Source organism: Barbatula barbatula, assembly GCF_947034865.1.
Source record: "Barbatula barbatula genome assembly, chromosome: 8".
Lineage (NCBI taxonomy): Eukaryota > Metazoa > Chordata > Actinopteri > Cypriniformes > Nemacheilidae > Barbatula > Barbatula barbatula.
In genome coordinates this window covers 3,758,775-3,778,364 of record NC_136771.1, presented here as the reverse complement: position 1 = coordinate 3,778,364, position 19,590 = coordinate 3,758,775, and the positions used below count along the sequence as shown (strand labels likewise).

The window sequence follows — 19,590 nt, the reverse complement described above, 5'->3', positions numbered from 1 at the left end:
CCACGGTCATTGTTTCCGGCTCCGCCCACCGCCCCTTTATCCCTCATCGCAAAGGATTATTCCCGGGAACCACCGAACCCGTGTCGGCCCGGGTAGACGACGAATGGCAACATGGCCACGGAGGTGAGATACACTCCTTTATCTTTCATTTCTTCACTACTTCAGTTCAGTATGATGCGTTTGTTCTAGGTGAAACGTCTGAGCGTCGTTTTGTGGATTTAAATCTGTGCTAGAGATCACGGATGGGTACGTGACAGGCAGAAGTGAAGGGCTTGGCAGAGGCTTTAATCCAAATCGAGTTACATTGCATTCAATACATTTGATCAATATGTGTATTCACTGAGAATGGACCCCGCAACCTTTGCGCCTGATGTGATGGATGATCATGCTTGCTGGTATACACAAAATGGGCAGGGTAAATCAATTAAACGTCAAAATACGCAGTGATTTTTATGATGGATGGATGGATGGTTGTGATTATTAATTCGTTTTGTTGACAAACGCACGCTTGCAGAGTCACGTGAAGAGTGTGAATGCTCTGGTGCCGTATTTACATCACATCGCCGTGGGCCGGTTAAAGTCCAGCGCGTGCGTCCGTGTGTCGTGACGCAGCCGAGCGCACAGCCGGACATCACACGGGATCAAAGCGTCTGTCCTTGTGCCGTTAAGCTCTTTGTTAAATCTCGTATAGTATTTGTGCGTGATTGTTTTTTAGGCTTCCGATCCGTGACCGGTGACGGAATGATTTCAGCACCGCGGACAGCGACCGAAAGAACAAAACTCCCATACTGCCACGAGTCTGTAAGCATATTTAGACGTTCCTCTTCACTGAAAGTCACTTAACCGGCTATATTTCAATATTTTCAGTGTTTTTTAAGTAATTCAGACGTTTATGTTACGATTCAAATGTGCGTCCGCCGTTTGGTAACCTTGAACGCGCGCGGTGTTGCGTTTCCAGCGCGGAATCTCTTTGTTTACGCGGGGTGACATGCCCGTTTTGGTAACGATCTGTATATGTCACACCGCGAGGTTAAAGTGTGTTTTGATAGCTTTGGTATCAATGGTGTGTGTGTTGTGTTAAAATATGATCGTCTCGTCGCGATCGATCGGTTGTGCTCGCGGGAGTCTGTGTCAGGCGCGGTTTGCATGCATAATTAATGAGACGTTTAATGACAACAGCACAAAGTCGTTTTGTCCTGATCAGACACGAGTCTCGGTTTACCCTTATGAAGAAGTGGGACCATGGCACAGAAAATGATCTTAGTGTTTGCCATATTTACACTGACTATAAAGACATGAACAAAAATATGTTATTGCGTAATAATATCCAACGTACTGTGGTACCCATGGAATGTAATGGAAATGTTATTATACACAAATATGGCAGTCATTCATTACTGTGGTGTTTTTCAAAGGTAGGGTACGATTACTTAAATAAGGGTATCAACAAGTTCTCAGTGCAATGTTGTGCATTTGAAACCAGATATGCCTTTATGTCAGCGTTCTTGAGATCTGTAAGAGGTCAGACAGTGCCAGAGATTGATCGAGTCCACAGCACTGAAGAGCCGCGGGACTGTGCGTGTGTGTTGCATCTCTTCCTGTTACTATATTAGACAGAATGTGCACCTGCTACTAAACCACACGCCGTTTTCAAAGAAGCGAGTTGTCAGGGCTGCATGGATAATTTTGTCATTGCTTGAATTTAGCAAACGCTTTTATCCAAAGCGACTTACAAGTGAGACATTCACATTTCTTTATCTCACATAGTAAAATCACCAGTGTTAAAAAAGGACAACTTAACACTCACAGTGTGTATATAATCCACACTCTCAAAGTGGCCTGACTTTTATTATTCTGGTCTGTTAAAAACTCAAGAAGAGAGCATTGATGTTGGTGTTGGAATGACATTGATCTGATGTTCATGACATCACTGTGTATTTCACTGTTAAAAAATTGTGTAGAAATTACAGTATTACTGTTTCCCAGTTAAATTAGGATATTTAAGAACATACTTTACAAAAAACATCACTGGTGTGCATCTTGAGACAAAACAATCGCACTGATATATTTTAAGATATGCCAGTGTAAATTATTTTCGTTAAAGACACCTCTAACATTTCAGTTAGTGTGGGACTAGCCTTAAGCCCTGTCCGGGAAACTGCCCCTAACAGTCTTTAGAGCGGTTTCCCGGACAGGGATTAGACTAGTCCTATACACTAAAATAAATGCTAGAGCTGTCCAAATTGAAAACAACTTGCACTGCCATGTGTCAAAATACATCATTGCTTTTGTGTTGTCTCAAAATGCACACAAGTAATGTTTTTAGTAAGGCATGTTTGGTAAAACATCTTAAATTTCCTGATTCAATTTAGGCCTACTCCTGATTTAAAATAATCCCTGTCTGGGAAACCACCCCTAAATCTTTACAGAAAAAAACAGCCTCGTGAAAAGCATTCTGGGAACCAAAATCATCGAAACAATCTGGAAAAGGTTGATGACACCGTGTAATTTACTGTCAAACTGCTGCATAACTACAGCAAAAAATGTATACAATGTTCAATATACAAATACTGATTGAATCGTTGCATTACCCCGCATGAGCTAACAATGATGACACTACCACATTACTCTGCTTTTCTTTCGGCAATAATGATTGTGGTTCTTCCGCATTGTTCAAATAAATTTTTGTTCAGATGGATTAATATTATTAGAAAGTTGTAGTTCTTCTGTCTTTGTTACTTTCTCTCTGGAGCAGTTTCATAATCTTCAGGAGCTGAGACACAGTGCGTCTTTAGCCAACAAGGTCTTCATTCAAAGAGATTACACAGACGGCACAGTCTGCAAGTTCCAGACCAAGTTTCCTTCTGAGTTAGACAGCAGGGTAAGTGTGTGTGTGTGTGTGTGTGTGTGTGTGTGTGTGTGTGTGCATGTTTGTGGAAATGAGCAAAAGAGAGAAAGTTAACAATGAAAGCTGTAAAAGAGAGAGGACGACAGAAACACAACAGGACTCTTGACTCAGATAAAAAGCTTCACACACATACTGCTGACCGCGCAAACTACACACAACACCCACACACAAACACATAATGAGCTACTAATAGAGCCATTTAAAGGTGTGACATCATGTTACATAGAGCCGGTAAAGACTTAGTAAAAAGGAAAAGTGTTTAATGTATAGCTGTCACTTTTGTGTGAAAGATGTCAATAGCTGCCGTCTATTTATCTCTTTATATTGGCATTCATTATGGTTATTTAAACTTTTTTTTAAAGTGATAATTTATCCCAAAATGTCATAATTATTTCACCCGCATGTTGCACCAAATCTGTATAACATATTTGGAAGAATATTTGTAGTCAAACAGTTCTTGGCCACCATTGACTACCATGATATCAGAAAGTAGGTCTGTCCTTATATGAATCCTTTGCTACTTTGTGATTGGTCAGATCGAAAGGACACTATTTGAGGATACAGTAAAGACGCTGAATAATTACTATGCTGAAGCGGAGAAGATCGGAGGTCAGTCGTACCTCGAGGGCTGTCTCGCCTGCCTCACGGTTTACCTCATCTTCTTGTGCATCGAGACACGCTATGAAAAGGTATTCCAGCTGGCATCGCTTCGGTTCATTGTGAAGAGACCATAAACTTTCTGAAATCATTCTAGTTGGCTGTCGACAATGTTTCATCTCATATTTTTGTGTGAGCAGGTGCTGAAGAAGATCTCCCGTTACATTCAGGAGCAGAACGAAAAGATCTACGCACCTCGAGGTTTACTCATCACAGACCCGATAGAGAGAGGCATGAGGGTCGTATCCTTAAAAAAATACAAACTGTATCGTTTGTGTGGTCCTGGTAAACCATAAGACCCCAAAATACAACAATATAATATAACAATTGCATGTTTAGCGTTTGTCAGCAATGTGTGTAACGTTATTCACTTAACCTGAGTGTTTGTTAGATTGAAATCAGTGTGTATGAGGATCGTGGATCAAGCGGTACGAGTTCTGGCAGCAGTACAACTAGCAGCAGTGGACGATAGATCAAACACACACTGTAATATTCACCGTTCCTCATCCTCACTTGCCCACATCTGCCTTGACGCTCATTGAAAAGAAACAAGCGCTCTACATCGCCAAACCGAGCGTCCGACACACATCGCGTGAGAACTGCCTCCTCAAGACATGTCACATTTGTATCCGGCACACCATTACCTCATACGTGCACTTCATCTGAACAATCTGCACGTGACCCTCCGGCACCTTCAGAACTCTGCAGCTGTTGCACATGTTTAGTGAAGCATTCTGGATAAAGCTGACGTAAACTTCCGTCCCTCTGATATGCAAATTCACCCCCGCTGTGTGATGTAGCTGCCTATCAGCACACAAGTGTCTTCCATTGTACTGTGTGTCGTGTTTGTTTATTTTTTCATTCGAGCATTTGGAGATGAGCGATTTTGCGATCATTTTTAGACAGTGAATATATTTGAGATTTTAGTTTGGATCAGCGGTCGGTACAGAACAAGACAGATACGTCATATTTTACACACTGCCGTCTGTATGACTTTACACCTGTTTTATATTGCAATGTAGAAATTAGCTTCGTATTCATGACATTACAGCAAATTGATAAGATCACTGCCAAGAGAACTTCCTTAAATACATTGACCTTCATTGTGAGCTTCCATTTCTTATTGAGAACGTTTGGCCCATTTTTATGCAAAGAGAATATGAGTCAGAATAACTACGAGTGCTTCTCTGTAGTGTAGCAAAGTGAATAAATGAACAAAAATGTATACAAATATAGAGTTTTGGGGGTTTATCGAAACATTGTCAGCATAGAAAATGTATTTTTCCAATTATGGTGAAGAGTGTTTTTGCTTTATGACTTTGATACAGAATCGACTGAAGAAAGAAAGAAAAAGTAAAAAAACTGTCAGACTATCAAGAACAACTTAATTTTTATTAGACAGATACTGAAGAAACTAATAGTTAGAAACTATTTCTACAAAAAACACTTAGTGTATTTAATGTAAACGTTTTTGTTATTTAATTTTAACACATCATGGTCAATGGCTGAAGTTCTCCAGTTTGTTGAATGTAAACTAAGGCGCCTAGGACACGATGACATCATGCATCACCTGACATTGACACGTCCAGACAGACAAATCTCTCAGAGTGTCACTGCAGACAAAGAAAGAAAATCAGAGTAATAAATAATCAAACAGAAAATCAAATAACTCTTCAGGTGCGTTTTCATGTTTGCCTGTTACGATTCTGCCAAGTAATTTCAATTTTACAGCCAAAAGATTAAAAGGATTCCTGTTAACTTCGATCTGTATTTTATCATATAAAAACAAGCTCTGGTTCAAGCAGAACAAAGAGATTTATACTGTATTTCACACCGACTGAGAAGCAGATTGTGTCAACATCTTACCGACGCAGTAGCCATTTGTGTTTACACTAAATCCCTCACCACACTGCAAAGACGTGAAATGTCAAATCTCAGTGTATTTCATTGAAACATTGGTGCTTTAAAAGATAAATTAATGTTGGCTAATATGCATTTCGTCACACCCGCCTCATAAAGGTGTGCATTGACTCCTCCTCCTCCTTTGCATGCATCCATACCTGTGCATCAGATGTAACAGTTGACTCCTCCCCTTCTTTTGGGTATGAAATCTCAATGACTGTGTTCATATCGACAGACTCAAGCGGGCGGACAACCGAACGCCCATCTGGCCAATACACTTTAATGCTGGTGGCCTCATCACTCCCTATGAGTCAATCAGAATTCAGCCCTTTTTATATATCTAATATAGACTTTTCATACATATATGTTATAAATATGAATTTACAATATGACTTTGTATTATGTCAAGCATGTATACCTAATCCAAAGTGAGCCACAGGCTCCATCTCGCACAGGTAACCGGATCCCCCGTCTATAATGCGTGTATGGACGCCGCTCTGTTTTGTATGCATCACCACTTTTGCTCCACGGGCATATGCCCCAAAACGTGTGCTGGGCACCACACGCAGCCAATTATTATTTGAGCCCTTAAGAAAGGTAAGGTTAGATAAGATCAAATGAAATACCTTGGATTTTATTAATCTAAGTGAGATGATATATTAATTTTTGTTAGATGATTGCTGATATACCTGTGTGACCTTATAAACAGAGATTGGCTGTGACGCACTCTCCCCATGAGCCACTAATAAATCCAACAGACCATCACCATCGAAATCTGTGACAGTGGCACCTGTTAATCAATACAGAAACAGATCAGCTTTACGAGTCTTACGTTTGTTATGGATTCATTTAACTTAAATCTCTCATCAAAGGGGATGAACAACATTGTGTTGTGATGTGAGGCCAGGGTGATGTGATCCCCTTCAGGGGGTCTCACCTGTGCCCCGCCCTTGTGGTTCAGAAGCATCGCCCACATCCAGCTCTGTGATGTCAGGGTCGGAATTCTCCTTCCTCGACACCCTATTCAAGCAACCAAACATTTATTTGAAAAACTGTTAAAACAACCTTAGGTAGTTGCTGGTTTAAGATGGTTTATTTGTTTTGCCAGCCTGGGTTGACCGTAATTATAATACTTTTTAATTGTATTTTATTCATAATCTGATCTCTGATAATTCGATAAATCTTCTTATTTGCAATGTTGTTGTGTGTTTATCATTTTATCTATTCATTTATTTTTTGTGTGTGTTATTGAATACCTTTATTTCCGTTTTAGTTTAGTTCTTATTTATCTTCAGTTAATCATTTTTGTGGCACAAACTTATTTGAGTATATTGCCGAGACATCATCAGTCAAATCTTTTCAAATAATAATGAGGCCAACAGAAAGGTTTTAATATTTTAGTTTTAGTTAACAATAATATCCTTAAAGTCCCTGTGAAATGGAAGTTCGAACATTTTTACTTCCGTATTTTGATGCATTTCCGAGTGAAATAAAACAGCCGCTGCATTTTTAAATGGAACTGGCAGCCGACTGACAGTTGAAGGGGAGGAGTTAACGGATGCTCCGCCCAAGCCTTCTAACATACATCATTAAAGATTGAGTCACTACAGAAGAGCATTGTCAAATTTTAAAGACACACAAATTTTAACATGAGAATGACCCACATCGAAAAACGCTGCTATATTTCTAGAAAACAATTGGCATTGTAATTTTTTATTTCACAGGGACTTTAAGCATGACACATGTTTAAATCTTGACTAAAGCCATAATACTACATTTACATTTACTCATTTGGCAGACGCTTTTATTTATTTTTTCTACAGTGGCACATTACTGCACTGCAATCAGGGGTAAGGTGTCTTGCTCAACCACCACCAGGCCCAGGCAGTTTTTTTAAATAAACTTGTATGTTATTGTTTGAATCTATATGATGGATGTTTGTGTACCGGAAGATTCTGTTGGGGGCGTTTCCTCTGTAAGCGATGTTATTGAAGAACACCTCAAGCTGCTGGTCATTGTCAAAGTCTGCAGCGATAACTGTACGAATGGGTGAAGGAGAGGAAAACGCTTTCGTGGCGATATTCTACAACAACAGAACAGATCCAAAAACCATAACATTTAACATTGCACTACAACAAAAAGGGATCTATAGGCATCTCTTGATAGGACTCAGATCCTTTCTTTCATCTATAGGATTATTTTACTTGTCAATCATGATCTTTTTTTTTAAAAAGCACTTTTCAAATACCCGCATGATTTGATGATAGAACATGTATGGACTGCGATTCAGTGAATGTGGACGTAATTCTCACCCTGAATTTTCGCGTGCTGTCCTGCAGGTAAAGGCGATGTGGACCGTTCCAGTTGCCATAAACAATGTCAGTCTTCCCATCACCATTAAAGTCGGTCAGAGCCACACCTCTGCCGTGCTGATATCTGTCTTCAACTCCTGTAAACAATCAAACACCTTGCATGTGGGTTGATGTTACAGGTTCAAAAATCTAGTTTGAATATACAGCTGGTCACTTACCTGCACCTGCAGCCACGTCTTGGAACTTGCCATCACCGTTGTTTTGAAACAGAAAGTTTGGTCCATTTTCGTTGTCGCAAAAAATGTCTGATCTTGTTTCGCTGAGGATGGGACCAACAGCTACACCACGCCCACCTGGAGGTAAATTCAAATGTTATATCTTTTAGCTTTCTTTCACAGCATAAACATTCAAACACTAATACCAATACTAACGTTACTGTAGGATTAAAAAAGAAATGTAAGCTAAATTAAATTTTTGACCTCTGACCTGTGTACTTGTTAACATTAGCTTGCGCCCCAACATCAGACAGCACAATGACGCCCTTTTCGACATCACTGGCTGCTTCATCCATCTCTATCAGCGCGTGTGGCCCCACGTTCCCTTTGGCGTAATTTGCCACATAAATCGAATAACGTCCGCTTCCCTGCAGCAATATAAAAAACACTTATGAAATGAACTAACACATAGTAAATAATTTAATAATTAATACAATTAAGTTAAGTACCTTTCTGTCAACACAAGCGACTGAGCGTCCAGCCATGTGATTGGCCACACCCCTCTTTACATTTACGTCGTCACTGAGCAAATCCTCAAAACGACCGTTACGCATCTTGAACAGTTTGTCTGCGTATGTTGCCTGGCCTTGAAAGAATTTTATAGGTCAACATTATATATTTAGTGTAAATAGATGTAAGGGATGTCAGTAGTCACCTGAGAAGGCGTTGTTGGTGTTGAGGAAGTAGATCTCCTCTCTTCCATCTCCATCCACATCACAGGCCGTCACTCCGATGGCGTTTCCCTGCGGGTCTCTCAGGGCGTAATATGGAGAACTGCGGTCGTCTATGGCAATATTTACCAGTTTGTTCAGGGTACTGTTATACTTCAGAACCAAGTTTGGGCCGTTATACCTAAAAAATAGATTTTGTTAATGTACTACACATTTTGATTAAACTATTAAACGTTTATTTTGCTTTTAGGAACAGAATCTGGACTATTTCTGTTTTTAATTTGTAATTAAACACTTCATAGTTCTTTGTTACAAACAAAAATATATCATCACAAATTATTTCTGCTTGAAAGACTAATGTAAAGTCCTGCTACTGCGGAACGAGTCTTTACCCGGCCACCACCACTTCTAGATCTCCATCTCCATCCACATCTGTCACTGCCATCCCATAATTCAGCTGGGTGGGGTTGTGAAGAGCATGGGGAGGTAGAACTGTATCCGTATTTACAGAGAACAAGGGCTGAGCCTGAGCCAGACTAAACAGCCCGAGAGAAAGAAGACACGACCACAACATGCTCATCTCCACCTGTCAATCAAATGTTGCCCTGAGAGCAAGATCACATCAAACGGCATAGATTTCATCATACCTTTACAATGTATTGATGCATATTAAATCATTGTTAGCAAACATTTTGAAGATGTAACGTCATGTGCAAACACAATGTCATGAAAAAATATACTTCAACTTCAGATAGAAAAACGATGCATGATATGTGTTGATTTGCATTCAATACACAAGACCAATAAGACAGCAATGTTGCATTTAGACGCATGCATTAAGAAAACGGTTCTAAACAATCGTGATTTTAATGCACTACTCACGCGATTCTGTGCTGCCAGTACGAGACTTGACTGTAATACTTTCCGATGTGATTTCTGTTATATTATTCACACAGACCTTACACAACTTCAATGCTAATGCGTTATACAAGCGCTTGTGTAAGCGACTCACCAATCACATTCGAGAGATTTGCATGCGGTGGAGGAACGACAAGTCACAAGCCTGCGAGGGAAAGTGGGCGTGGATAACCCTCTCTTGTAGATTCTGACAAACAAACGCGAAATAATGGGTTTTTAAACGCCAAATAATAACTTAAGATTCATTTAGCAGACTTAATAAAAAATGTAATGCGTAAATATTTTTTACATATATTGTGGTACAATATCTATTGTATTTTTTAACTTATTTTATTTATATTGTTTATTGTGACTGAACGCGACTGACGGAATGATATGTTGTATTTCATCGTCACTACGCGTCTAGAAAACAACTTCGGATTTGTAAACGCCACAGACGATGGTTAGTCTACAATGTACTACATTACCCACAAAGCCTAACAGCGTAGCGACGTCACGTCGCCTTTTCGTCCCCAAACATCCGGTAATGGTTTCAACGTTTCGGCGAACTGGAAAATAGATGTAAGTAAAAATGGACTCCGACTTATTTTCTTTATACATTCGCTTGACGCGGAATTTACAGATCAACGTGCTAGATTTATAGATTTGTACAGGTTTACGACATTTGTTGTTTATATTAATGGAACACTTTGTGGTTTTGAAGAGGATTTATGTTCGGTTCAGTGGTTGTGATGCATTCTGGGAATGTGCTTATATTGACCAGTTCTGATAATCGCAAAATTGTAAAAAAAACATTAAAAGAGAATCGTTCAGCAAGATAAAGTACCCAATAGTACTGTCGGGTGTGTTTATTACACTCGATTAATGTTCGTTAACTGCTGCATACTATTAAAAAAGTATGTATAACATTTGAAAGGCAAACTAGCCTACTACTAGAAATAGCATTGTTATTTGAGATCCGCTAAGGTAGTATAATATTCCCAGCATAGTATCTTTTCATAGCAACTCTCACTTCTGAAACAGATCACTATGGAGTCGGTTGAAGCAGCCCTTCCCGAAGAGGGGTCCAAAACTACCGCCGCACTCCGGACCAAAAAGCCCACCATGGAAATCTACGCACCCAAGAAACGCCAGGCTGACGTAGTGGACCCCAAGGAGAAAAAATCGAAACCCAGGCCTCGTTACACTGACAAGGCCCGAAAGAGCAAGAAGAACAAAGGCAAAGCGGTAGAGACCCCGAACGGAGAGGAAAGACAGGAGAACTGTGATGCTGGGTTGAAAGAGGGGGATACAGACCATCTAAACATCACAACAGAAAATTCAGAGGAGTCCAAAGATCACATAACACCAGAAACACACGTGAACACGAGTAATGATGACAATACAGCGGAAGATGAAGCGATCCAGAAGGAGGAGGATACAGAAGAAAACTGGGATTCTTTGTTTAATGATGATGGTGACTGTCTTGACCCTCATTTAATGGAGGAGGTAAGAGCTGAAGAGTTGAACAACCCGTCGTACTAAACCACGTTATCCTGGTAAACCCATTACATTGACCTTGTACATGAGTGTGCATTAAAGAGATACTGCAAAAAATTAAAAGTGTGTCATCATTTATTCCATCTCATCGGGGGTCAGATTCACAAAACATTTTTAAATGTAATTTTTAATAAAAAGGGCAATTTGATCAATTAAATTGAGCTTAACCATTCACAAATATTTTTTGGCGATTTCATGAGACAAACAGAATTGCACTTTTTTTACAAACTCCTTAGTAAATTGTGTTTTTTGTCTTCCGAACATTTTTGCGAATATGGCCCCTGCTTCCAAACCTACATAACTTTCTATCTGCTGTATAACCTCGTTTTCCAAACAATGAAAGTGAATGGAGATTGCAGCAGTCACATTAAAAAAAGACATACGAGCACCATTACAGTATCCATACAATTAATCCATGCAACCCCTGCACTATTTAAAGGCGTCTGAGAGCTTAATGTTATATTCCACAACATATTATTTTGCTTCAAAGCAGTGGTCACTAGTCACTCTTATTGTGTGGAATAGATTGCTTTTTACTGAGCTTCTGGTTTAAATAATTTCTACATTCCATTATCATTCAATCATTTTGGTGTTCTTAAGACACTGGGGCGAGAAATACATAGTTTTCATTCATAGGTGCACTGACTCTTTAAAAACTATTTATTGTCATAATACAATTTAAAGGGACACCTTACCTAAAAATAACAAACTCACCCAAACATTGACATAATACATTCTGTGCGTGTCGAAAGGAGGTTTCCTATCACGTGTGGTGTGTTTTCTCTTTCCTGTCACAGATGTCGCTAAAGGAGAAGAACTCTATACAGGACCCTCGTTTCGACTACTATAACTGGTCGCCTAGGGAGGAGGAGGAAGAGGTGGAGCTCCGGGACGAGGAGCTGTCACACATCATAGAGATTTACGATTTCCCACCCGAGTTCAAGACGGAGGACATGATCAGATCCTTCAGCTCTTTCCAGTCTGTGAATCTGATTTCACAACACAAACATATTTCTTTCACAAGCAAGTGTTTGTATTAATTGTGTGTGTGTTTGCAGGCAGAAAGGGTTTGATATTAAATGGATCGATGATTCACACGCTCTGGGCTTGTTCTCCAGTCCTATCGCAGGTCAGTGGGATACAGATGTGGTGAATGTTTTTGAGTAAGTTGAACACTGATGTCATTCTGAGTGTGTTTGTGCAGCTCGTGATGCTTTGAGGATGAAGAACCCCATGATGAAGATCAGACCTCTGTCCAAATCATCAAATGCTACCAAAGCCAAAGCTCGCAGCTGCTCAGGTACGTATCTCTCTCTCACCGTCTGTTTCGTTCCTTTTTAAACCTGAACCTCTCTCTCTCTCTGAAGATTATCTTCTCCCAGCTAAAGAGCGGCCTCAGACCAGCGCTGCTCTAGCTCGCCGGCTTGTGATCGGTGCTTTAGGTGTGAAGAGCAACCAGCCTAGAGAAGAGCGAGAAGCAGAGAGAAACAAACTACGGGAAGCAAGAGGTGACAAATCATACATGATCAACTTGGATTTGAGTTGTTGTGATAGATCAAGAAAAAGGCTTGAGAGAAATGTGTGAGATGCACTGACAATATGCTGTTTTGTAATCAGACCAAAAGCGTTTGGCTGCTAAACAGCGTGAAGATGCCTGGGAGGGCCAGTGAACATAACACAGGTGTGTATTCATTCCATTTGCAACCTGGTTTTATGAAGTATTACTAGGTACATTTTTATGTTTGTCTGCTATAGATTCTGTGCTGAGATCTTTCTGGGCTGACGTCAGAAACAACCCCCCCCCCCCAGGAGGAGTTGAGTAAATCAGGACTACTGCCTAACCCAAACGGACCCAACCAAAGACAGGAACATGAGACTTTTCTAATAGTATAATTTTTCTCTTGAGGTTCCTTTTGCATACAGACTTTGATTGAATCTCATCTCACCTGAAGAACATACTAAAAATATCTGTGATGTTCTCATTTTAAGGATTAAAGACTATTAAGATTCACCAAGAATTACTATTATCAATTATGTTCAGCCTTTGATAAAAATCTGGAAAGATGTTTGATTGTGTCACCATTCCAGCAATGGTTAACTATATTTGTATTTTGGGGTGATATGTTACTAAAGATACTAAAATATTTAATTCAGTACAGTCTAGAATAAAACTTAGAATTTCTGATGTCAATATTGTATGTTTTTTCAAAGGCTCCCATTTTGTTCAGGTACGGAGTTGGACAATATCTCTTAGTTTGAATTTTTTCTTACTGGTTTGTTCAAGTATGGTTATCAGGTGGTCTGTTGTGTTCTCCAGCTGTGATCTAAAAAAACATATTCCTTATTCGTCAGTGAATGAGGACTGCAAACTCAAACCCCCACCTCCATCCACTTCTTACCCTCTCGCCCACTCAACTCAGAGCAGCCTGAACTACGGGGATTTTATATCATTCTTGGATTAAAAAAACTAATTTATGGATGCACAGATTACTAAAGACCAAGTACACCTTTGTTAAAATGGACCACACCATGTTTGCAAATATTCACAAGTATTTTGATCTAGCGCCTCACACTTCTCCATGGCTAGCTTTACTAAGTCAATTCCCCTATGGGGACTAGATACACAAGTTGTAGCAAGTAGGCTACTACTAAAATGCAAAAACACTTTCAGACTGAAGACCAGCAATGTGATCTGATGAGGATTCTGTAACGTTTTATTCTGTAGTTTTTAAAAACAAGCAGTAAAAAAAAGCAATTTATATACTTTATATAACATCATGACTTCCAATGACGTGGGGTGAAAACAACAGAAACCTTTGTTTTAATAGTGAGGAGCCAAAAACAGGCCTTCAGAGTTCAGTACCGGAACACTTACACATACACTCACAAGAAAAATCATCATACACGCTAACGCATCCTCACACGTGAAGTGTCACCTGATATCACAAACAATACAAAAAACCTCACTAACTGAATCTAAAAAAAATTAAACAACGGGAATGTTCCAGCGCAATCAAATGTTTTAAAACAAAAAGGACTAAAAGCAAAAAACAGTTACTCATTGAGTTCTGAACAGTAGTTATAACATCTGAAGAGTTCCTCTGATGGACCTTTCCTCAAAAAGATTCTTTAAAAACAACGAAACGCAAAACAGGAAGTGCACGCTCGTGTGAAGAAATTAGCAGGATTCATTTGAGTTTCCCTGGTGATGAGTCACATTAACGTGAGGAAGAGAGATGAAGCAGTTTGATTTGAGTTCAGCGTTTGTAGATCCTGCAGAAATAGCCACGCAGCTGCTGGACACAGCGAGGAAAAAAAGAGAAAGGAGAAATTTAGTCGTTTTTTCAGGAGCGCAAGGAGACGGAGGTGCAAGGCCAGGGCGGAGGACGGAGGTGAACTCAACAACATCGAATCTTTCACTGAGCCTGAAAAAAAAAGATAAAAAATCATGTTTGATGGACATGTAAAGGAACCAATTAGAGTGCAGCTTGCTTTAAGGGGCCTGGCATTTAAAGAATAATTAGTGATCGGGTGTATCTACATACCTGCTGGCCCTGCGACGTTGGTCCTGGCTGTCCCGGGGCCTGTGGTGTCTGTCCGTAATAAGCAGCCTGCTGTCTGTAGTACTCAGCCCATGCAGCACTGTAATCGGTCTGTCCTGCTGCAGCAGCCCCTGCAGCTGGAGCGCCCCCTGCAACCGGCACAGCCCCTCCTCCAGCTGATGGCGAGAGAGAGATGCGAGCTTTAGTCACTGTAGTTAAATATGAATGTAGTTTGTATTGTGGTTGTGCACAAACGCACTTTCCCCCATCTTCTTGTAGTACTCTTCCCAGGCCTTGGTGTAGTCGGGCTGAGCTGTGCCAGGAGCAGCTTGACCCTGGTCAGCAGAAGCGGGTGCAGCCGGCTGGGCCCCGGGAGCCTGTCCGGGCATAGCTCCACCCGCAGGCTGCTGGTAGTACTGCGCGTAATAAGCCGCCCAGGCTGCGTTAGGATCTGTCGCCGCTTTACCTTGAGAGCAAGAGAAATACACTTCTCACATCTGCAGCAAACCAACTCAAAACCCATAATGTTAATAGTAGTAGTACATATTCAAGTGCTTACTGGGATCATGCGGCTGCCACTGCTGGTATGAGTTCCCCCAACCCTGAGGATACTGCCCACCAGGAGGACCACCACTGGAGAAAGAGGCAATAAAATAAATTTTCTCTTTTTCCTTTTTTACCTTAAAGGAACAGCTCACCAAATAAACAATATTTTTTAAGTTAATCTGGCATTAGTTAATGCAGAACTGACTGTTGCAGTCCGCCAGGAGGTCCCGGCTGGTAGGGGTTTGGGTTGTAGGGGCCCATCGGTCCACCAGGACCTGGTCCACCCGGTCCAGGACCAACAGGGCAAAGAGGTCCCTAAGAACAGAAAGAGACCAGTTAAAGCAAATTCAAACCAGCAAACACCTCTCCAACCAAACATGCCATACCTCAATTTTGTCCTCGATGAGCTGCTTGGCATGATCAATCTGTTGAGGCGACCCCCTAATGGTAAACAATTTGAAGTTGGGGTCGCCGTTGGGCGGTGGTTGGCGGGAGATCTCTACGAACGCACCGGTCTGCTGGTTGATGGCTTTTACGTTTTCTCCTCCTCGACCAATCACAAGTCCACATTTGTGGGCAGGGATAGAAAACGTCATCTCTCCACCTGGTGGACCCCAGCTGCCTGGACCGCGCCCTCTACCACGACCACCCGGAGGCATGCCAGAGCCAGGGGGACCCTTAGAGAACGAACACACTTATTAGAAAAACAGCAGTCAACATAAAATAAAAATTACAACACATGATACTACTTTGGATAGCAATTGGCTAAACTTATTCATCAGTGTTTGGTTCAAAATGAAAGCAACAGTAGTAGCAAGCAACATCTTTTTTTAGATTTAACCATTTTTAACATCAGCCAAGCCTTTTCAGTTGCAGGTAACTTTGAATCAAAGCATCTGACGAATGCATACAAATGTAATTTTTAAATGGCAAATTGTATTTAATTTTATTCTACTCTTGAAGATGCAGAAGCCGCTAAATGTCTCAGTCTTACCCCTCCTCCTTCCTCTCGTACTCTGATGCTCTGCAGAAGATCATTGATTATACTGGCGGCGTGCTCACAGCGGTCGGGAGGACCAATTATAGTAGCGATCTTATCTGGACCAGTACCGTCATCTACAGAGAAAAATGTTGAAGTTACACCTCACAATAAAACCCGTTTGACAATCAAATCTAAAGAGTCTGAACGGACCTGGTTTAAACTGTATCCTCACACCAGCGTCATTCTGAATCTTCTTTATCATCTCTCCACTTCGGCCAATCACAACACCAACAGAGTGACGCGGTACAGGCACCTGGCCCAATCAGAATGAGAAGTCGTCATTCAGAGAAAAGGTTTGCATATTGAGAAGCTTGCGTGTCGTTTTAATGAGTAAAATCACAGCAGTGTGGTCCCGCTCTCTCACACGCACCTCCATTCTTTCACCTCCCATTTGGGAGCCATACTCATTTCTGTCAAAGCCAGGCTGATCCCGCTCTCTCAAGATCTCCTCCACCATCTCACGTGCTTGCTAGAGAGAAAAAAAGTGTGACTTGATCACTAATATTAGACATGACTTTAAATGAGCTAAATTCATGTATACCTGCAAATATGACCAACAGGATATGATGTCACACCACTTATAGCGGTGTGCTCTTTCAAGATCCTCTATGTGTTAAATACTGTATTTCCATCATTGTAACATGTGTCAAATTAAAAGCAAAAACTGATGGGACAAAGAAAAAAAAAAGTCACACAAAATTCTACCTGCACTTTGTAAGGATCTCCTATAATGCGCAGCGGTTTGTCGATATTTGGCCCCTGAGAAGCATCTTGAATTAAAATCATCTTCACGCCAGCTCGTTCCTGAAACACGCGATTCGGCGAACAAACCCATGACTTAAAGAGACGACACATTCGTGAGCAAAACAATCTGACGGCACAAACATCTCTACCTGCAGCTGTTTGATGGTCTCTCCTCCTTTGCCAATGATGAGACCTGCTTTTCCAGCAGGAATGACCATCTCCTGCATGTGACCGTTGCCGTTGGTCGATTCGTGGAAGGTGGGAGGAGTGCCCCGCCCCCGAGACACAATGTCATCCAATAGCATTTTGGCTTTCCTGCGTGGAGAGGTCCCATGTCAAAACACAATCAATTAAGATGTTTTTAACATGTAATAAGAACAAACATACTGAATGGCTTCGGGTGAACCGGTCAGAGAGACGCTCCTATCGGGAAGACCACAGCTGTCTGAAAAACACAAATAACCAGGGCGTTAGAAAACATCTCGTAGATCCAAACAGCTCGAAAAGAGGCAATCTGAACATCAAAAGCGTTGAGACTTACCTGGAGCAATCTGAACTTTACAGCCTGAGTCCTGCTGGATCTTATTGATCTGTTCTCCACCCCGACCGATAACTACAGACAGATACGTAATACATGAACATTCTTGAAACTGAAGCCAAATGCAAAAGATTGTCCAAGACAGGTTTTGTGTGATTCACAGGGGTAGTGCGAACTTACTGAGCCCAACCATTCCATCAGGCACTCTGTAATCTTCCGTCATGGCAGAGGGACGAACACTGAGACAGAAAAAAGTGAATATTATTAAACTTACAAGCAGCCAAATGCTTCTTCTTAGATTCCCGCTGATATTTTTTTATGATACCAGTGAATGTTCCGGCAGATGACAGACTTACCTCTGTTGAGAAAGGGCAGCCAGCTGGGCTTCGATAGCTGTGAATGAGACAAGGATCAAATCATTGCTCTAAAAATACACACGCACACACACTTTTGAGACGCTGAAAGAAAGTAAAACTCGTACACAAGGCTGCTGCGCTGTCTCTATCAGCCGCCATCTTTTTGCTCTCAGGTTGATCTGAGGAAAAACACATCAACGGGTCAGAAGCGAGAAAGGGGGACGCATACGTGTGGGAGACCACGTGCCGTACCTGCGTCCTCCAGTGATCTCTTCTGTGCACTAAAGGGATAGCCTTCAGCTCCACCGTTATTGCTCATAGGGGGCCCAGAAACGTCACCGCCGATTTTCAAAGCAATCTAGAATAAAAGACCAGAGAAACCTTTGAGAATCGAGATGTAACACAAAGACAGAAAAACTAAAAAGACATGGTGATGGATTCGAAGTTCAAGTTGTTTCATATTAGAAAAGCATTTTATCATTTTACTATAATGTGTATACAATATTCACAATAGACGTTTCAAGAACGCTTCACTAATTTATTTATTTTGACATACCATTGTTGTTGTCGATGACAGAATAAGTTAAGTTCACATAAAAACTAAATTTAATCACCCGAGTGTTTTTGAAAATATAGGTATGATTTTATTGCGCCAGTGGAACATAAAAGATGATATTTTGAGAAACATATCAGTGGTTCTGCGTTCAAACATTGGAAGTTAATTGGGTCTTTAGTTGTTTGGTTACCAACGTTCTCCAAAATATCTTTTGTGTTCTGCAGAAGTTGACTTCCATAACACATAAAGTATCACGGTATAACCACGATCGTGTTAGATTTGACAAACATAGACTTGTGAAAAGCTCTGGTGTGCCATAAAGAGACCGCCATTACAAAAAAAGAATCATACTTTTACCACAATGCTGAACAAGGGTCCGTGTAGTCCACGTTTCGTTTGTTTGGAGCTGGCAAGTACGTTACCGTGGTATGTTTAAAATACCCCGTGTGTGAATATCGCGGTGTGTGTGTGTGTGGTACCTCGTGTTAAAGATCACGCGATCGCTGTACTAGCGCTGCAACGGTAAATAGTTTAGTATGCAAATATAACACGATTGTGAAATTATATGAAACGCTATCGGATAAACGTCACGCACGCCGGCTCGTGTGCCCGCGGCCTGCGCGCTGAACGCGCCGCTGTCCCACAAACTAGCACAGCGAATCACTCACCTGCCGAGCGCGCTGCACTGCGTCGGCGAACGCGTCTTTCTTCAGTCCACCAGCTCCTAGAGCCGCTCCGGGCCCGGGCGGCGGTACCGCGCTGTACTCAGACATGTCGTCCGTGCGGAGGTGTGAGGCGTGCGGGATGCGGCGGGGAGTCTAGGCCGGGCGGAGGTGCGCAGACGCGGGAAGACGAGCGAGACAAACGCATGGGAGGGACAAAAGACCTGTGATCGATAAAGGACGTCTCCTATAGGCGTTCGAAATGAGGTACGGACGAGATGACCAATCCGTGAGCGGCTGGGGAGGGATGGTGCGTGATCATTGGACGCGAGTTTACCGATTGCCCAATGAGCTGTGACGAAAAGCGACGTTTTTATGGAGGGATGGACAAGCAAGCAGGTCGCCGCGTGTGAGAGAGCCAT

General features: G+C 41.5%; 4 protein-coding genes across 14 annotated transcripts; 2 read left to right on the top strand and 2 right to left on the bottom strand.

Moving 5' to 3' along the window:
- The first annotated feature begins 40 nt into the window (after positions 1–40).
- On the top strand, positions 41–5,632 carry golga7ba (golgin A7 family, member Ba). 3 transcript variants are annotated; one of them, XM_079462648.1, is made up of 5 exons: positions 41–123; positions 2,756–2,881; positions 3,445–3,597; positions 3,706–3,830; positions 3,957–4,902. In XM_079462648.1, the coding sequence occupies exons 1-5, from the start codon at positions 112–114 to the stop codon at positions 4,105–4,107; spliced, it is 567 nt and encodes a 188-aa protein (XP_079318774.1). In that variant the 5' UTR covers positions 41–111; the 3' UTR covers positions 4,108–4,902. The 3 variants fall into 3 exon arrangements, with proteins under 3 accessions (XP_079318774.1, XP_079318776.1, XP_079318775.1); XM_079462650.1 differs by having other exon boundaries at positions 43–123; positions 3,706–3,807; positions 3,957–5,632; XM_079462649.1 differs by lacking the exon at positions 41–123 and adding an exon at positions 610–801 and having other exon boundaries at positions 3,706–3,807; positions 3,957–5,320.
- On the bottom strand, positions 4,800–9,753 carry crtac1a (cartilage acidic protein 1a). 5 transcript variants are annotated; one of them, XM_079462613.1, is made up of 14 exons: positions 9,608–9,738; positions 9,118–9,330; positions 8,710–8,906; positions 8,504–8,640; positions 8,266–8,422; positions 7,998–8,132; positions 7,780–7,916; positions 7,414–7,550; positions 6,405–6,487; positions 6,157–6,257; positions 5,886–6,054; positions 5,626–5,771; positions 5,432–5,474; positions 4,939–5,178 (listed from the first exon to the last, which is right to left on the bottom strand). In XM_079462613.1, the coding sequence occupies exons 2-14, from the start codon at positions 9,303–9,305 to the stop codon at positions 5,168–5,170; spliced, it is 1,641 nt and encodes a 546-aa protein (XP_079318739.1). In that variant the 5' UTR covers positions 9,306–9,330; positions 9,608–9,738; the 3' UTR covers positions 4,939–5,167. The 5 variants fall into 5 exon arrangements, with proteins under 5 accessions (XP_079318741.1, XP_079318743.1, XP_079318742.1 ...); XM_079462614.1 differs by having other exon boundaries at positions 4,940–5,178; positions 9,118–9,311; positions 9,608–9,726; XM_079462615.1 differs by lacking the exon at positions 5,432–5,474 and having other exon boundaries at positions 4,800–5,178; positions 9,608–9,753.
- Positions 9,754–10,138: 385 nt separating this feature from the next.
- r3hcc1l (R3H domain and coiled-coil containing 1-like) lies at positions 10,139–13,377 on the top strand. The gene is made up of 8 exons (XM_079462642.1): positions 10,139–10,204; positions 10,667–11,131; positions 11,980–12,161; positions 12,241–12,311; positions 12,387–12,482; positions 12,550–12,690; positions 12,800–12,863; positions 12,938–13,377. Exons 2-7 carry the CDS (start codon positions 10,673–10,675, stop codon positions 12,850–12,852), a joined length of 1,002 nt encoding a protein of 333 aa, XP_079318768.1. The 5' UTR covers positions 10,139–10,204; positions 10,667–10,672; the 3' UTR covers positions 12,853–12,863; positions 12,938–13,377.
- A 501-nt stretch (positions 13,378–13,878) lies between these two features.
- On the bottom strand, positions 13,879–19,514 carry khsrp (KH-type splicing regulatory protein). 5 transcript variants are annotated; one of them, XM_079462608.1, is made up of 18 exons: positions 19,175–19,514; positions 18,203–18,308; positions 18,076–18,129; positions 17,951–17,987; positions 17,775–17,833; positions 17,598–17,669; positions 17,444–17,501; positions 17,206–17,371; positions 17,018–17,116; positions 16,683–16,781; positions 16,463–16,565; positions 16,265–16,386; positions 15,657–15,947; positions 15,476–15,585; positions 15,284–15,357; positions 14,984–15,190; positions 14,728–14,900; positions 13,879–14,607 (listed from the first exon to the last, which is right to left on the bottom strand). In XM_079462608.1, exons 1-18 carry the CDS (start codon positions 19,277–19,279, stop codon positions 14,599–14,601), a joined length of 1,944 nt encoding a protein of 647 aa, XP_079318734.1. In that variant the 5' UTR covers positions 19,280–19,514; the 3' UTR covers positions 13,879–14,598. The 5 variants fall into 5 exon arrangements, with proteins under 5 accessions (XP_079318734.1, XP_079318736.1, XP_079318737.1 ...); XM_079462610.1 differs by having other exon boundaries at positions 18,858–19,190; XM_079462611.1 differs by lacking the exon at positions 19,175–19,514 and adding an exon at positions 18,986–19,050.
- Between the last annotated feature and the right edge of the window lie 76 nt (positions 19,515–19,590).

What these genes read in the sequence shown, in the direction of transcription:
- golga7ba (XM_079462648.1), top strand. An exon ending in CTTCTGAGTTAGACAGCAGG is followed by an intron (nt 2,882 to 3,444) that starts GTAAGTGTGTGT and finishes GTGATTGGTCAG; the next exon opens with ATCGAAAGGACACTATTTGA. An exon ending in TCGAGACACGCTATGAAAAG is followed by an intron (nt 3,598 to 3,705) that starts GTATTCCAGCTG and finishes TTGTGTGAGCAG; the next exon opens with GTGCTGAAGAAGATCTCCCG.
- crtac1a (XM_079462613.1), bottom strand. Translation starts at nt 9,305, where the DNA reads ATGAGCATGTTGTGGTCGTGTCTTCTTTCTCTCGGGCTGTTTAGTCTG. An exon ending in CTAGAAGTGGTGGTGGCCGG is followed by an intron (nt 8,907 to 9,117) that starts GTAAAGACTCGT and finishes TCTATTTTTTAG; the next exon opens with GTATAACGGCCCAAACTTGG. An exon ending in CACCAACAACGCCTTCTCAG is followed by an intron (nt 8,641 to 8,709) that starts GTGACTACTGAC and finishes AATTCTTTCAAG; the next exon opens with GCCAGGCAACATACGCAGAC.
- r3hcc1l (XM_079462642.1), top strand. Translation starts at nt 10,673, where the DNA reads ATGGAGTCGGTTGAAGCAGCCCTTCCCGAAGAGGGGTCCAAAACTACC. An exon ending in ACCCTCATTTAATGGAGGAG is followed by an intron (nt 11,132 to 11,979) that starts GTAAGAGCTGAA and finishes TTCCTGTCACAG; the next exon opens with ATGTCGCTAAAGGAGAAGAA. An exon ending in GTTCTCCAGTCCTATCGCAG is followed by an intron (nt 12,312 to 12,386) that starts GTCAGTGGGATA and finishes GTGTTTGTGCAG; the next exon opens with CTCGTGATGCTTTGAGGATG.
- khsrp (XM_079462608.1), bottom strand. Translation starts at nt 19,279, where the DNA reads ATGTCTGAGTACAGCGCGGTACCGCCGCCCGGGCCCGGAGCGGCTCTA. An exon ending in GAGATCACTGGAGGACGCAG is followed by an intron (nt 18,130 to 18,202) that starts GTACGGCACGTG and finishes GTTTTTCCTCAG; the next exon opens with ATCAACCTGAGAGCAAAAAG. An exon ending in TCATCGAGGACAAAATTGAG is followed by an intron (nt 15,586 to 15,656) that starts GTATGGCATGTT and finishes TTCTGTTCTTAG; the next exon opens with GGACCTCTTTGCCCTGTTGG.